Raw genomic sequence first — 15,178 nt, forward strand, 5'->3', positions numbered from 1 at the left:
TTGAGTTTCAGTTTTGGTTTTGGATTCAGTTTGTCTCTTTTTTTCTCCTTTGTTGGTTTGTTTTGTTTCTTCAATTCCACACATGATTGAAATCATATGGTATTTGCCTTTCTCTGACTGATGTATTTCACTTAGCATTGTACTCTCTAGTTACATCCATGTTGTTGCCAATGGTAACATTTCATTATTTTTTATGGATGAGTAAAAAAGAAAGGATTATATATATCTTATTTGTTCTTCTAATGATGGACACTTGGGTTCTTTCTATATATGGGCTATTGTAAACAATACTGCAATAAACATAGGAATGCATATATCTTTTTGAATAAGTGTTATTTTCTTTGGATAAATACCAGTTGGAAACACTGAATCATATGGTAGTCCTATTTCTAATTTTTGAGGAAATTCCATACTGTTTTCCACAATGGTTATAGCAGTATGCATTAACAATAACATCTCTTGAGGGTTTATATTTCTCCACATCATTCTTCTTTTCTTTTAAGAACAGATTTCTTATGATGTACTTCATATACCATAAATTCACCTGTTTAAAGTGTACAATTCAATATATATATTTTTTAATTTTTAGCAAATTTGCAGTGTGTTCAACCATCACCACAATTTAACTTTAAAATATTTCCATCCCCACTAAAATAAACCCCATACACATTACCAGTCAATTCTAATTCTCTACCTGCACCTACAACATCTTGAGCAACGACAAGTCTACTTTAAAGCTCTATAAATTTGCCTGTTGGGCACATTTTATATGAATGGAATCATACAGTATGTGGCTTTTTGTGACTGGCTTCCTTCACTTAGCATAACGTTTTAAAATTTCATCCCAATTTGTAGCATGTATTAGTACTTAATTTCTTTTTATTGGTGAATAATATTGGATGTTAGAGAATATCACATTTTATTTATTTCATCAGTTGATGTGCATTTAGGTTATTTTAACTTTTTGACTATTATGAATAACGCTGCTTGGAATATTTTTACACATTTTTTTGTGGGAGCATACATTTAAATTTTTCTCAGGTTAAATACCTAAGAGTGCAATCACTACATCATATAGTAATTTTGTGTTTAACTTTTTTTTTTTACTTTATTTATTTAGTTTGAGAGAGAGAGAGAGAGAGAGAGAGAGAGAGAGAGAGAATGCATGCAAGTGGCAAAGGGGCAGAGAGAGAGGGAGAGTAAGAATCCCATGACATGGGGCTTAACCACATGAAACATGAGATTATGACCTGAGCTGAAATCAAGAGTTGGGTGCTCAAATGACTGGGACATTCAGGCACACCACTGTGTTTAAATTTTCAAAGAACTGCCAAATGTTTTCCAACGGTTTTGCACCATTTTACATTCTCTGCTATCAATGCATGAGGGCTCCAATTTCTCCACATTCAATCTATTTTTTGTAACTTATTTATTTACATTAAAGTTAGTTAACATACTGTGTAGTATTGGTTTCAGGAGTAGAACCCAGTGATTCATCACTTATAAGAATATATTATGAAAAATCATACGCCAACAAATAGGACAACCTAGAAGTAGATGAATTCCTGGAAACATACAAACTACCAAAGCGATACAGGAATAAATAAAAAAATTTGAACAGTCTGATAACCATCAAAGACATTGAATTAGTAATCAAAAAATTCCCAACAAACAGAAGTCCAGAGCCAGATGACTTTAAAGGCAAATACTACCAAACATTTCAAAAATAATTAGTACCTATTGTTCTCAAACTATTCCAAAACACAGACAAGGAAGGCAAACTTTCAAATTCATTCTTTGAAGCAAGCATTACCCTGATACCATAAACATATAAAGACATGGCTAGAAAAGAATACTACAGGCCAACATCTTGGACAAACATAGATCCAAAAGCCCTCAAAACTACTTGCAAACCAAGTATAACAATACATTTAAAAACCATTCACCATGATCAAGTGGGATTTGTTTTTTACTGAGTTGCAAGCGTAGTTCAAAATTCCCAATCAATCAACATGATACATCATATCAATAACAGAAAGGATAAGAACCATGTGATCATTTAAATAGAGTAAAAAAATCCATTTGGCAAAGTAAAACTTCATTCATGATAGAACCATTCAACAAATTAGGTTTAGAAGAAACATACTTGAACATAATAAAGACCATGTATTATAAACCCTGAGATAACATCATACTCAATATGAAATACTGAGAGCTTTTCCTCTATGGTCAGGATGAAGACAAGGATGTGCATTATCACTGATTTTATTCAACATAACTACTGAATGTTGTAGCTACATAGGCAGACAAGAAAAACACAAAGAGAAATGTGGTTTTTTATTAAAATTTTTTTTGTCGTTTATTCATTATTGAAAGATAGAGACAGCATGAGCAGGGGAGGCGCAGAGAGAGACACACACAGAATCCAAAGTAGGTTCCAGGCTCCGAGCTGTCAGCACAGAGCCCAACGCGGGGTTTGAACTCAGAAACCGTGAGATCATGACCTGAGCCCAAGTCTGACGCCCAACTGACTGAGCCAGCCAGGCACCCCCACAAAGAGAAATTTGTAAAGAAGAAGTATAACTTTCACTATTTGCAGATTACATGATACTATATATAGCACACCCAAAGACTCCACCCAGAAACTACTATAGCTGATATATGAATTTATTAGATTTTCAGTATACAAAATCAATATACAGATTTATCATTTACATACACTATCATGAAGTAGTAGAAAAGGGATTTAAGAAACTGCCCATTTAGAATTTCACCAAAATAATAAAATATCTAGAAATAGACTTAACAAATGAGGTGAAAGGGCTGTACTCTGAAATCTACAAACCATTGATGAAGGAAGTTGAAGATGACAGGAATAAAGGACAGAATATGCGATGTTTCTGGACTGCAAGAACAAATATCATTATCATGTTTATATTATCTAATGCAATATAAAGATATATTGTAATTCCTGTTGAAATACCAATAGCATACACACACACACACACACACACACACACACACACTTTGCAGAACTAGAACAGGTAATGATAACATATTTAGGTCTAAAATGAGTCCCTTGTCAGCAGCATGACATGGAACTTTTTTTCTTATCAATCCATTCTGTCACCTTATATCTTTTGATTGGAGCATCTAGCTTATTTATATTCAAAGTAATTATTAATGATATATGTTTACTGGCTTCTTATTATTTGTTTTGTGGTTGTTGCTGACGATTTTTTATGATCCTTTCTTGTCATTCCTCTTTTCATGTTTTGCTGATTTTATTTAGTGATATACTTTATTCTTTGCATATTTATTAGTGAGTATTTGTATATAGTCACTATTACCTTATTACCTCTTTTGCATATAGCAGTCTTTATTTAATTCTTGGTCATTTAAGTTTGAACCCATTCTTTACTCTTCCTTACATTTTAGGTACATATTGTCACATTTTACATCTTTTTATATTGTGAATTCCTTGATATTTTTTACATAAATATTCATCTGCTGATAGCTAGTTTATTTATATTTGCATATAAAGTAGAAGTTAATGGCTATTAATACTAAGAAAATTTTAATTTGACCTGGATTTAGGAAATCATTCAAACAGTTTAGAAATTGTCACATATGAAGTCACATGTTCAAAAACAGTTATTCATAATTAAACAATGTCTAAACTATTTTTCTTATTTTCAGGTGGAAAACTAATTATGTATGAAGTCCTAAGAGAAAAAATGGATGCTAAAATAAATTATTATAATTGAAGAACAGGGACTGAATTCCCTGGATGGATTATGAAATTAAATCACAGATGACTTACTAAAATTGTGTTACATATATTTTCTCTGAAAGTTAAAGGATTTCAGTTACTCTGTAAATAGTATCATTCTTGATAACACCTGGAAGGTAAGTTTGAATGAGACTGTACATTCCAAAATATCTAAATCATTCTGATGTTCAATCAAAGGGAATAGAATTTTATTCAAAAGCTATATGTATTAGAAATTTTGATATTTTGAAGTTCTTTAAGTACGGACCACTTTTTCATGTTGATCTCTAACTTACCCCTTTATGGTCTCTGTAAAATAAATGTATTTCTTATATTTGTCACAGATCTTTTTGAAGGTTAAATTAAATAATACCTGTGAAGATATTAAATACAAGGCATTATTTAGAACAATGTTATAAATGCTAAATTCAGAATCATTGCAAGACTCTCCAGTGGATCTAGTCTATTTGTTCTTGTTCCCAATCACTGTGAGGATCATATAGGCTTCATTTTTGTGCAATTTTCTGTAGTTGAACTAAACACATAGAAAATAAGCATATAGCTTACCAATCAGGAACAAATAATCTAATAAGAAAAATAGATTATTTTCAAAAATAATCAAGAGGAATAAATTAAGGTTATTGCAAATAAGGGTGGGGAGATGTGATTTGGATGTAAGTAATGATAGTAATGCTCATCTGATGAATTCATGTTGTGATATATGTATTTAAAGAATTAACCTATTCTACTTTTTAACAATCCTTAGAGGAATGGGGGGAATTAAAATAAAATCTCAGAGACATTAGCTAACCTGTCTGTTGACATAGGAGTTGGTGGTAGATCAAGACTATAAACTCAGTAAACTGATCTGAAGGTCCATAATATTGCCTTTACATAGAACAGAGGTAGACACCACACATCTTCTGAAAGTTTTTTATATGCAGATCTTGCTAGCTAAGGAATGAAGAAGGAGGCATGAAGAAAGATAGTCCTGTTTTGGAATTTGAAAGGAAGTGTGATTTACAAATGTGAAAGATTGTGGAACAGCAGACATCAAGTAAGAGACACCTCCTAAAAGCTCCTACTTATCTCAGTTGTATCTTTGGGATCTGGAAGTAGCAGTGTCTCAAATCAAGGTCAGCAAGATGGTGAAATATGCTCTGCAGCTAATTTGAGCCATTTGAGAATTGAACTTATAAGAGGAGTGATACAATCCACTTATTATTTGGGAAAATCCAAAATTAGAGTGTTGGGTAAAGTGAAAAATAGAAACTTAGTTTTATCTGTAATATTTAGATATGATGCAAATAGATGGGCTTTTTAGAAATACTGATAAGCCTTTCCAAAAGGTATCACAACTCACTTTTGAGAAATGTAACTTGAAAATTTTATAGGTAAACAGAGGATGGATTTAGGTGAATAATTCCTAAGTTTCCATAAGGACATTTTTTGCATACCATTTTATCTATAACATACTATTTATTTTTTGTGTCTTTATTAGGAGGGAGAGCATGACTTCTCCATTGACATTAAGCAGCATATATAGAGCAGAGATGAATGCTCAGTTATCCTAATATGTATTCAACTAAACTCTCCTTTTCTCAATTTTCTCTCCCTCATTCACTATCCCCCTCAAATTTCTTTCCAACTCATTTGGTCATTCAAAACACACAAGGTCTTTCAACATTCCACTGAATGTCAACTGTCTTTGTTTAGTCAACTTGACTCTTTTCCTCTCCTCTTCCTATAACAATTTTTAAAATTATCTTTCTTCAAAATACATTTCTTGAAGCTGGTGAGCATAATTAATAAAAACATAAATTATATTTAGCTAAAGTTGTGTCATAGTCTATTTTTTAAGTATGTATAGACAAAGTCTATTAATTCCACACTATGAGGGATTTGTTGAGAAATTATGTGGATAAAATTTGATGAAGCAATGGATTAATGTACATTATGTTGTTAACTTTATAGCTGTAATGCTTATATAAATTCCTCATGTTATTATAGCTATAACTAAATGCACTTATTAATATAAAATAACACATTTTAACTAAGACATTGCTTCAGAGAGATGATGTGGAGGAGCTTGAGCTGACAGTATTCAGAAATAAGTGTCTTGACCACCAATGTGAAACGTTGTTTACTATAGCTTCCTCTCCTAGGAAAGTAAAGGAAATGAGACTTTGTGAGATCGGTTTGCCAAAATAAAAGATCGTGCAATAACGTAACATAACATAACATAACATAACAACATAACATAATATATAATTAATATAATATAATATAACATAATATAATATAATATAATAATATATCATTGTATGTATGCCCACATTGAAGAAATAAGAAACATAAAAAAAAATTCAGGAATATATAGGCAGAACCTCCTTACCTACTACAAAGTAAATTTTACATTTATCTACTGAAAATGGACAACTTAAAACTGTTTCTCATCTCAAATTATTAAAGATTCTTCTAACTGACTTTTATAGAAGCCAGTTAGTTTTGAACAGTTCTAACTATCTCCATTGCAATTCTTCCATTCGTTCCTTTTATGGGCTAAAATTCATGGATTGTTTTCACATAATGACATAATGTGAAGGGGAATAGATTTAAAATGTGATGGAGTTTGTTGTTAACACAGAGATTGTAAAAAGCAGCCATGAGCAAAATAAGATCTAAATATAGAGTCAGGTCCTGTCACTTTCAAATAATGGAGACAAGGAAAGCATAGTGAAAAATTATTACAACACCCCTTTAGCAATTTATTTTTATAAATTACTCCATAGAAATTTGATTTGGAAGTTTGTACATAGAGTGTTAAGGACATTTACTTCCCTAGATAATGCCACCTATGTAAGCTGTATTCAGTCTAGATAGCATTATATGGCCTTGATTAAGCAGAAAGACAAGAAGACAAATGCAGGACAAAGAAAAATCTGGCCCATGGAGTTCTTCAGCCTGTGCAGCTTTCAAGGCACTTCCACTTTCCAAATTTATAGAATTGTTATTTATGCAATTAATGTCCAAATTGGGAATACTGATGAATTTGTTGTTTTGGGTATTATTCCAGGATGCACAATTGATTGAAAGATTACCTATTAAAGGGGAAAAAGTGGCAAATTGTCAGGAAATGACTAGATATATGCTGAATGTTCCATAGGTACTAATATTTATGTTTCAAAACATAAAGAGAGAGACTTTCACCAGGTAAAACAACATGAGCAAACTTGAAGTAGAAAGGATATATTGCTTTTTAGAAGCACAGAAATGATAGTAAACCAAGTGATGTTTTAATTTTCTGTTGGTCAATAAATTTTAATCAGAAGCTTGAAAACTCATGTTATTTTTCAGTAGTAATGTTTGAAGTTTTTTCTGTAGCATGCATAATCACTTTTGAATCACAGTTTGAATAAGGTTAAAAGATTGTGTTAGAAATATTTAATAAACAATTGTGTGTAGAGGAGTGAAAAAGTAAAAATACTTGAAAATTTAAATAGCATGATCTATGCTTATTTACACAGTGTGGGTTGAGTTTCTTGATAAGTATTATAAATATAAGGAATAATGCTAAGAGAATTTATAACTGGTCAGAAATTTAGGATGTATTAAATACCTGAGTTATGATTGAAATATTATATACACTGAATTGTTGAATGCTACAGAGATAAAGAGTTTAGAAGGACCCAAAGTGGTGAAGAAAATGAATATTCATAATCTGTCCAGGGAGTGTTAGGGAAGAAAGAAAGTAAAGAATTTCTTGTCTCTTGGAAAGGGGATAAAGAAGGGAAAAAATGAATATGAAAATAAAGAATTATATGTATGCTATTGTATAGCCAAAGAAATCTTAAAAGGTTTTGCTAAGGACATGGAAGAGATTAATTTTATGTAAGCTAGAATAGTGTGGAGGTAAGTAAGTGTGGTCTCTCTTACTTTTAGTAGTATATATTTATTTTAAAATATATATATCATACAAACTTCACTCCAGATAATATTCACACTTTAAAAATATGATCTAATTTGATTTTAATAACACACTGTAATATAGATATTATAAATATTCAGGTTAATATACTGTAAAATAAAGATTGTAGGAATTAATTGCCTAAAATCACACAGCTGAAGTAATCTGTACCAGACATGCCTTTGCCTTTGTACTCTCCTTTATCCTGTATCTTGAGATCAATACTTGACTGCCTTGTGGACACATGTCACTTTTAGAGATGAGTGAGGAAACGGTATATTTATGAGGAACTATTTACACTATAACCCACCATTATTAGAATAAATATTACATAATGGACATCAGATTGCTGATTTCTCAATCTCTTCTGTTTACCTGACATGTGATTAATCTTGTCTCATTTCCATCAATACATGATTTTCTCTACACTTTGATAGAAATTTTATGCAAAATTTCATGGAAAACAAAAAAGAACCATAAATAAAATCTCATTGACTTCTCAGAAATTTATGTCTTCCATGATCATAAAGTTTTTATGAATGGATAATCTACACTACGCATATGAGCTGACTAGTTTCTCTAACCTCATTATATGACTTGAGAAAGTTCTCATATTTTTATTTTTTTAATGTTTATTTATTTTTGAGACAGAGACAGAGACTGAGCAGGGGAGGGGCAGAGAGAGAGGGAGACACAGAATCCGAAACAGGCTCCAGGCTCTGAGCTGTCAGCACAGAGCCTGACACCGGGCTGGAACCCACAAACTGTGAGATCCTGACCTGAGCTGAAGTCGGATGCTTAACTGACTGAGCCACCCAGGTGCCCTGAGAAAACTCTCATATTTTTAACATGTAACTTACTATGTCTGTGAACCACACATTCTTCATTAACAACAAACTTGAATTTAAATAAATAAATTTTTAAACGAAAATAATTCATCTAACATAAAATAATCATATCAAGATAAAACAATGCTTTAATATATCCAGTCTAAAAATGAAATTATGACCAGAGAAACAATTGCCTCTTGCTTAGGCAATTTGGTAGAAGTGGTGACTTAGGGAAGGAAGTGCTTGATGTTTCTATAGCACAATCACAGCCATTTGTCACTTCTTGTATTCCTTGCAGTAAACATTTATCATGGCATGGGAGAATCAGACCTTCAACTCAGACTTTATCCTGGTAGGAATCTTCAATGACAGCCCCACTCACATCTTCCTTTTCTCACTGGTCTTGGGCATCTTCACAGTGGCCTTCATGGGAAACACTGTTATGGTTCTCCTCATCTGCCTTGACAACCAACTCCACACCCCCATGTACTTCCTTCTCAGCCAACTCTCCCTCATGGACCTCATGCTCATCTGCACCACTGTACCCAAGATGGTTTTCAACTACTTGTCTGGCAGGAAGTCTATCTCTCTGGCTGGTTGTGGAGCCCAGATATTCTTATATGTGTCTCTGCTTGGAGCAGAATGTTTCCTGTTGGCTTCAATGGCTTATGACCGTTATGTTGCCATTTGCCACCCATTAAGATACTCAATTCTCATGAACCAGAAAATATGTGGTCTCATGGCAGCTTTTTCATGGATTCTTGGCTCACTTGATGGTATAATTGAAGCTGCAGTTGCATTGTCTTTCTCATATTGTGGTGCCCGAGAAATACCCCACTTTTTCTGTGATGTCCCTGCCCTTCTCACTCTCTCATGCACTAACACATTGTTATTTGAAAGGATGGTATTTATATGCTGTATTATTATGCTTCTTTTCCCTGTAGCAGTAATCATTGCTTCCTATGTTCATGTTATTGTGGCTGTCATTCACATGGGATCTGGAGAGGGCCCATGTAAAGCTTTTGGCACCTGTTCTTCTCACCTCATGGTAGTAGGAATGTATTACGGAGCAGCCATGTTCATATACATGAGGCCCAGTTCAGATCGTACCCCCACCCAGGACAAATTCGTGTCTGTCTTCTACACTATCCTTACTCCCATGCTGAATCCTCTCATCTATAGCCTCCGCAACAAGGATGTGGCCAGAGCATTCATGAAGGTGTTAGGAAGGGGTAAGTCTGGAGAGCAAATTGCCTGGTAATCTTTACGCTTTGTTTTTTCCCAGTACCTTCTTTGCTTTATGCTTAAATTTATGTATTCAATCAATCCAATTAAGTAACTAATATTTCCTGATCTTTGTAGATTTATAGGCAACAACAAAGATTTTAGAAATTGAAAAATTGTTTTCATTTTTTCTTCAAATAGTTTACATTTTTATGGTAGTTTGAAGCTATGGCTATAAGGAAATTATTTAGTACAAAAAAATCCGCAATTTATTCCATTGTATTATACCAATTTAAAAATTTTTTGCCATGACTACATCCCATTGTTTGGTTGCATTGATTAAAATTATGTTTTTATAACATGTCATAAGCTTAACCTTGGAGAAAAAATGCTTTTTATGAAATCCAAAAATCTTAATTTGGAGTGATCAATTTTTTAAAAAAAGTGAATGACGAAGCAATTTATGGGAATGAATATAAGATTATTATGTAAATGAATTTGTCATAACTGGATGGGAAATAAGGGGTATTGTATTGTGATATAGCCACATCGAGATTTAATTTTTCTATAAATTGTCCTTCTTAGGGGCGCATGGGTGGCTTGGTCGGTTGAGCGTCCGACTTTGGCTCAGGTCATGATCTCAGGGTCCGTGAGTTCGAGCCCCGCATCGGGCTCTGTGCTGACAGCTCAGAGCCTGGAGCCTGTTTCAGATTCTGTGTCTCCCTCTCTCTCTGCCCCTCCCCTGTTCATGCTCTGTCTCTCTCTGTCTCAAAAATAAATAAACGTTAAAAAAAAATTAAAAAAAAAAAGAAATTGTCCTTCTTCGGGATAGTAGATAACTGGGGTGTTATCATTTATTTTATTTTCCTATAGAAATCAAACAGTCCTATACATGGGAAACTAAAATGTAAATATGAATCCTAAAACATGGTTTTTCTCATTCTTAGATATTTTCCTCTTTATATGGATTGTGTACTGTTATTGTATGAAAACATAATAATTTTTGTTTAATGAAGAAGTATTGGTTTTCTTTAGGCTGCATATTTTCCTTAAATCTCATGTGTAACATCCCCAAATATAAGTTCATAATGATATTTTTATCTATCTAGATATATGTATAAAATACGTATATGTAGATCATCATTTAGATATAGATGATATAGATATATAATTCTGGAGATTCTTGTGGCTTAAACAGAAAAATCTTTATACCATAATATGAATATGAACTGTTTCATTAAAACTGTGTGGTAACATCCCCACTGTATACAACAAATTAACACAAATTTAGCAGCTGTGAATAGCAACCGTTTATGTCAGAGTTTATATTTGTCAGTTTCCAGCGTGGCTAACATAGATATTCTGCTTCTGATATCAGAATGTAAGATCCATGTGTTGGTTGGAGCTGCGGTTTTATCTGAAACTTAAGGTCACCTTCAAAGCTCATGCGTTTGTTGAAATGAGTAATTTTTTAAATAATATATTGCTTTTATTTTTTTAACTTTATTTTTTTTAATTTACATGCAAATTAGTTAGCATATAGTGCAACAATGATTTCAGGAGTAGATTCCTTAGTGCCCCTTACCCATTTAGCCCATCCCTCTCCCACAATCCCTCCCATAACCCTCAGTTTGTTCTCTATGAGTCTCTTATATTTTGTCCCCCTCCCTGTTTTTATATTATTTTTGTTTCACTTCCATTATTCTCATATGTTTTGTCTCTTAAAGTCCTCATATGAGTGAAGTCATGAGTTTTGTCTTTCTCTGACTAATTTCACTTAGCATAATAATACCCTCCAGTTCCATCCATGTATTTGCAAATAGCAAGATTTCACTCTTTTTGATTCACTCCATTATGTGTGTATGTGTGTGTGTATGTATATACATATATATATAATCACTTCTTCTTTACCCATTCATCCATCGATGGACATTTGGGCTCTTTCCATACTTTGGCTATTGTTGATAGTGCTGCTATAAACATGGGGGTGCATGTGTCCCTTCGAAACAGCACACCTGTATCCCATGGATAAATGCCTAGTAGTGCGATGGCTGGGTCGTAGGATAGTTCTATTTTTAGTTTTTTGGGGAACCTCCATACTTTTTTCAAGAGTGGCTGCATCAGCTTGCATTCCCACCAACAATGCAAAGAGGTCCTCTTTCTCCACATCCTCACCAACATCTGTTATTGCCTGAGTTGTTAATGTTAGCCATTCTGACAGGGGTAAGGTGGTATCTCATTGTGGTTTTGATTTGCATTTCTCTGATGATGAGTGATGTTGAGCATTTTTTCATGTGTCGATTGGCCATTTGGGTGTCTTCTTGGTGAAGTGTCTATTCATGTTTTGCCCATTTCTTCACTGAATTATTTGTTTTTTGGGTGTTGAGTTTGATAAGTTCTTTATAGATTTTGGATACTAACCCTTTATCTGATGTGTCATTTGCAAATATCTTCTCCCATTCTGTTGGTTGCCTTTTAGTTTTGCTGATTGTTCCCTTCACTGTGCAGAAGCTTTTTGTTTTGATGAGGTCCCGGTAGTTCATTTTTTACTTTTGTTTCCCTTGCCTCTGGAGACATGTTGAGTAAGAAGTTGCTGTGGCCAAGATCAAAGAGGTTTTTGTGTGCTTTCTCCTCGAGGATTTTGGTGAATTCCTGTCTTACATTTAGGTCTTTCATCCATTTTGAGTTTATTTTGTGTATGGTGTAAGAAAGTGGTCCAAGTTCATTGTTCTGCATGTCGCTGTCCAGTTTTCCCAGCACCACTTGCTGAACAGACTGTATTTTTTCCGTTGGATATTCTTTCCTACTTTGTCAAAGATTAGTTGGCCATACGTTTGTAGGTCAATTTCTGAGTTCTCTATTCTATTCCATTGATCAGAGTGTCTTTTCTTGTGCCAGTACCATACTGTCTTGATGATTACAGCTTTGTAGTATAGCTGGAAGTCTGGGATTGTGATGCCTTTTCCTTTCGTTTTCTTTTTCAAGATTGTTTTGACTATTCAGGATCTCTTCTGATTCCATACAAATTTTAGGATTATTTGTTCCAGCTCTGTGAAGAATGCTAGTGTTACTTTGATAGGTATTGCATTGAATATGTAGATTTCTTTGGGTAGTATCAACATTTTAATAATATTTGTTCTTCCTACCCAGGAGCATGGAATATTTTCCATTTGTTTGTGTCTTCTTCAATTTCTTTCATAAGCTTTCTATAGTTTTCAGTGTACAGATTTTTCACCGCTTTGGTTGGATTTATTCCTAGGTATTTTATGGTTTTTTGTGTAACTGTAAATGGGATCAATTCCTTGATTTGTCTTTCTGTCACTTCATTGTTGGTGTGTACGAATGCAACCTATTTCTATGCATTGATTTTATATCTCTTTACTTTGCTGAATTAATTAATCATTTCTAGCTGTTTTTGGTGGAATATTTTGAGTTTTCTATACAGAGTATCATGTCATCTGTGAAGAGTAAAAGTTGGACCTGCTCCTTGCTGATTTGGATGCCTTTTATTTCCTTGTGTTGTCTGATTGCAAAGGCTACGACTTCCAATACTATGTTGAATAACAGTGGTGAGAGTGGATATCCCTGTCTTGTTCCTGACCTTAGGGGGAAAGCTCTCAGTTTTTCCCCATTGAGGATGATATTAGCGTTGGGTCATTCATATGTGGCTTTTATGATCTTGAGTTATGCTCCCTCTATCCCTAATTTCTTGAGGGTTTTTATAAAGAAAAGATGGTGTATTTTGTCAAATACTTTCTCTGCACCTATTGAGTGAATCATATGGTTCTTTTATGTTTCCTTTCTTTTAATGATATGATGAATCACGTTATTGTTTTGCAGATATTGAACCAGCCCTGCATCCCAGGTATAAATCCTGCTTGGTCGTGGTGAATAATTTTCTTAATGTATTCTTGGATCCAGTTGGCTAATATCTTGTTGAGAATTTTTGCATCCATGGTCATCAGGTATATGGGTCTATAGTTCTGCTTTTTAGTGTGGTCTCTGTCTGGTTTTGGAATCAGGATAATGCTGGCTTCATAGAAAGAGTTTGTAAGTTTTCCTTACATTTCTGGAACAGTTTTTGGAACAGTTTCAAGGGAATAGGTGTTACATCTTCTTAGTGTTTGGTAGAATTACCCTGGAAAGATATCTGGCCCTGGACTCTTGTTTTTGGGCAGATTTTTGATTACTAATTCAATGTCGTTACTGGTTATGGGTCTGTTCAAATTTTCTATTTCTTTCTGTTTCAGTTTTGGTAGTGTATATGTTTCTAGGAATTTTTTCCATTTCTTCCAGATTGCCCATTTTATTGGCATATAATTGCTCATAATATTCTCTTATTATTCAGTACTCACTCAGAACATCAATGGACTCAATGTTCCAATCAAAAGGGTAACAGAATGTACAAGAAAACAAGATCCATCTATATGCTGTTTACAAGAGACCCAATTTAGACCTAAAGACACCTTCATATTGAAAATAAGGGGATGGAGAACAATCTATCATGTTAATGGTCAACAAAAGAAACCCAGAGTAGCCATACTTATATCAGACAATCTAGACTTTAAAATAAAGACTGTATCAACAGATGCAGAAGGGCATTATATCACAATTGAGGGGCCTATCCACCAAGAAGAGCTAACAATTGTAAACATTTATGTGCCAAATGTGAGAGCACCCAAATATATAAGTCAAGTAATTACAAACATAAAGAAACTCATTGAAAGTAATACATAATAGTAGGAGATGTCAACACCCCACTCACAGCAATGGACAGATCATCTACTCAAAAAATCAACAAGGAAACAATGGCTTTGAATGACACACTGGACCAGATGGACTTAAGAGATATATTCAAAACATTTCATCCTAAAGCAGCAGAATATATTCTTCTCCAGTGCACATGGAACATTCTCCAGAATAGACCATATACTGGGACACAAATCAGCCCTAACTCCAAAAAGATCAAGATCATACAGTGTGTATTTTTATACCACAACACTATGAAACTCGAAATCAAGCACAAGAAAAAATTTGGAAAGGTAACAATTATTTGGAGACTAAACAACATCTTACTAAAGAATGAATGGACTAACCAAGAAGTTAAAGAGGAAATTAAAAAGTATATGGAAGTCAATGAAAATGATAGCACCACAACCCAAAACCTCTGGGATGCAGCAAAGGTGGTCATAAGAGGAAAGTATATAGCAATCCATGCCTTCCTAAAGAAGGAGGAAAGATCTCAGATACACAACCTAACCTTATGCCTTACGGTGCTGGAAAAAGAACAGCAAATAAAACACAAAACCAGCAGAAGAAAGAAATAATAAAGATTAGAGCAGAAATTAATGCTATCAAAACCAAAACAGCAGTAGAACAGATCAA

At 33.7% G+C, this 15,178-nt stretch overlaps 1 protein-coding gene across 1 annotated transcript in view; it reads left to right on the forward strand.

Moving 5' to 3' along the window:
• The first annotated feature begins 8,879 nt into the window (after positions 1 to 8,879).
• Positions 8,880 to 15,178, forward strand: part of LOC106974819 (olfactory receptor 2M3-like) — a 133,855-nt gene continuing 127,556 nt past the window's right edge. The window contains 2 exon segments of the mRNA XM_053217105.1: positions 8,880 to 9,803; positions 9,805 to 9,826. Of these exon segments, the coding sequence (XP_053073080.1) occupies positions 8,880 to 9,803; positions 9,805 to 9,826 (946 nt within the window).

The sequence above is a fragment of the Acinonyx jubatus genome, chromosome A1, assembly GCF_027475565.1.
Source record: "Acinonyx jubatus isolate Ajub_Pintada_27869175 chromosome A1, VMU_Ajub_asm_v1.0, whole genome shotgun sequence".
Taxonomy (NCBI): Eukaryota; Metazoa; Chordata; class Mammalia; order Carnivora; family Felidae; genus Acinonyx; species Acinonyx jubatus.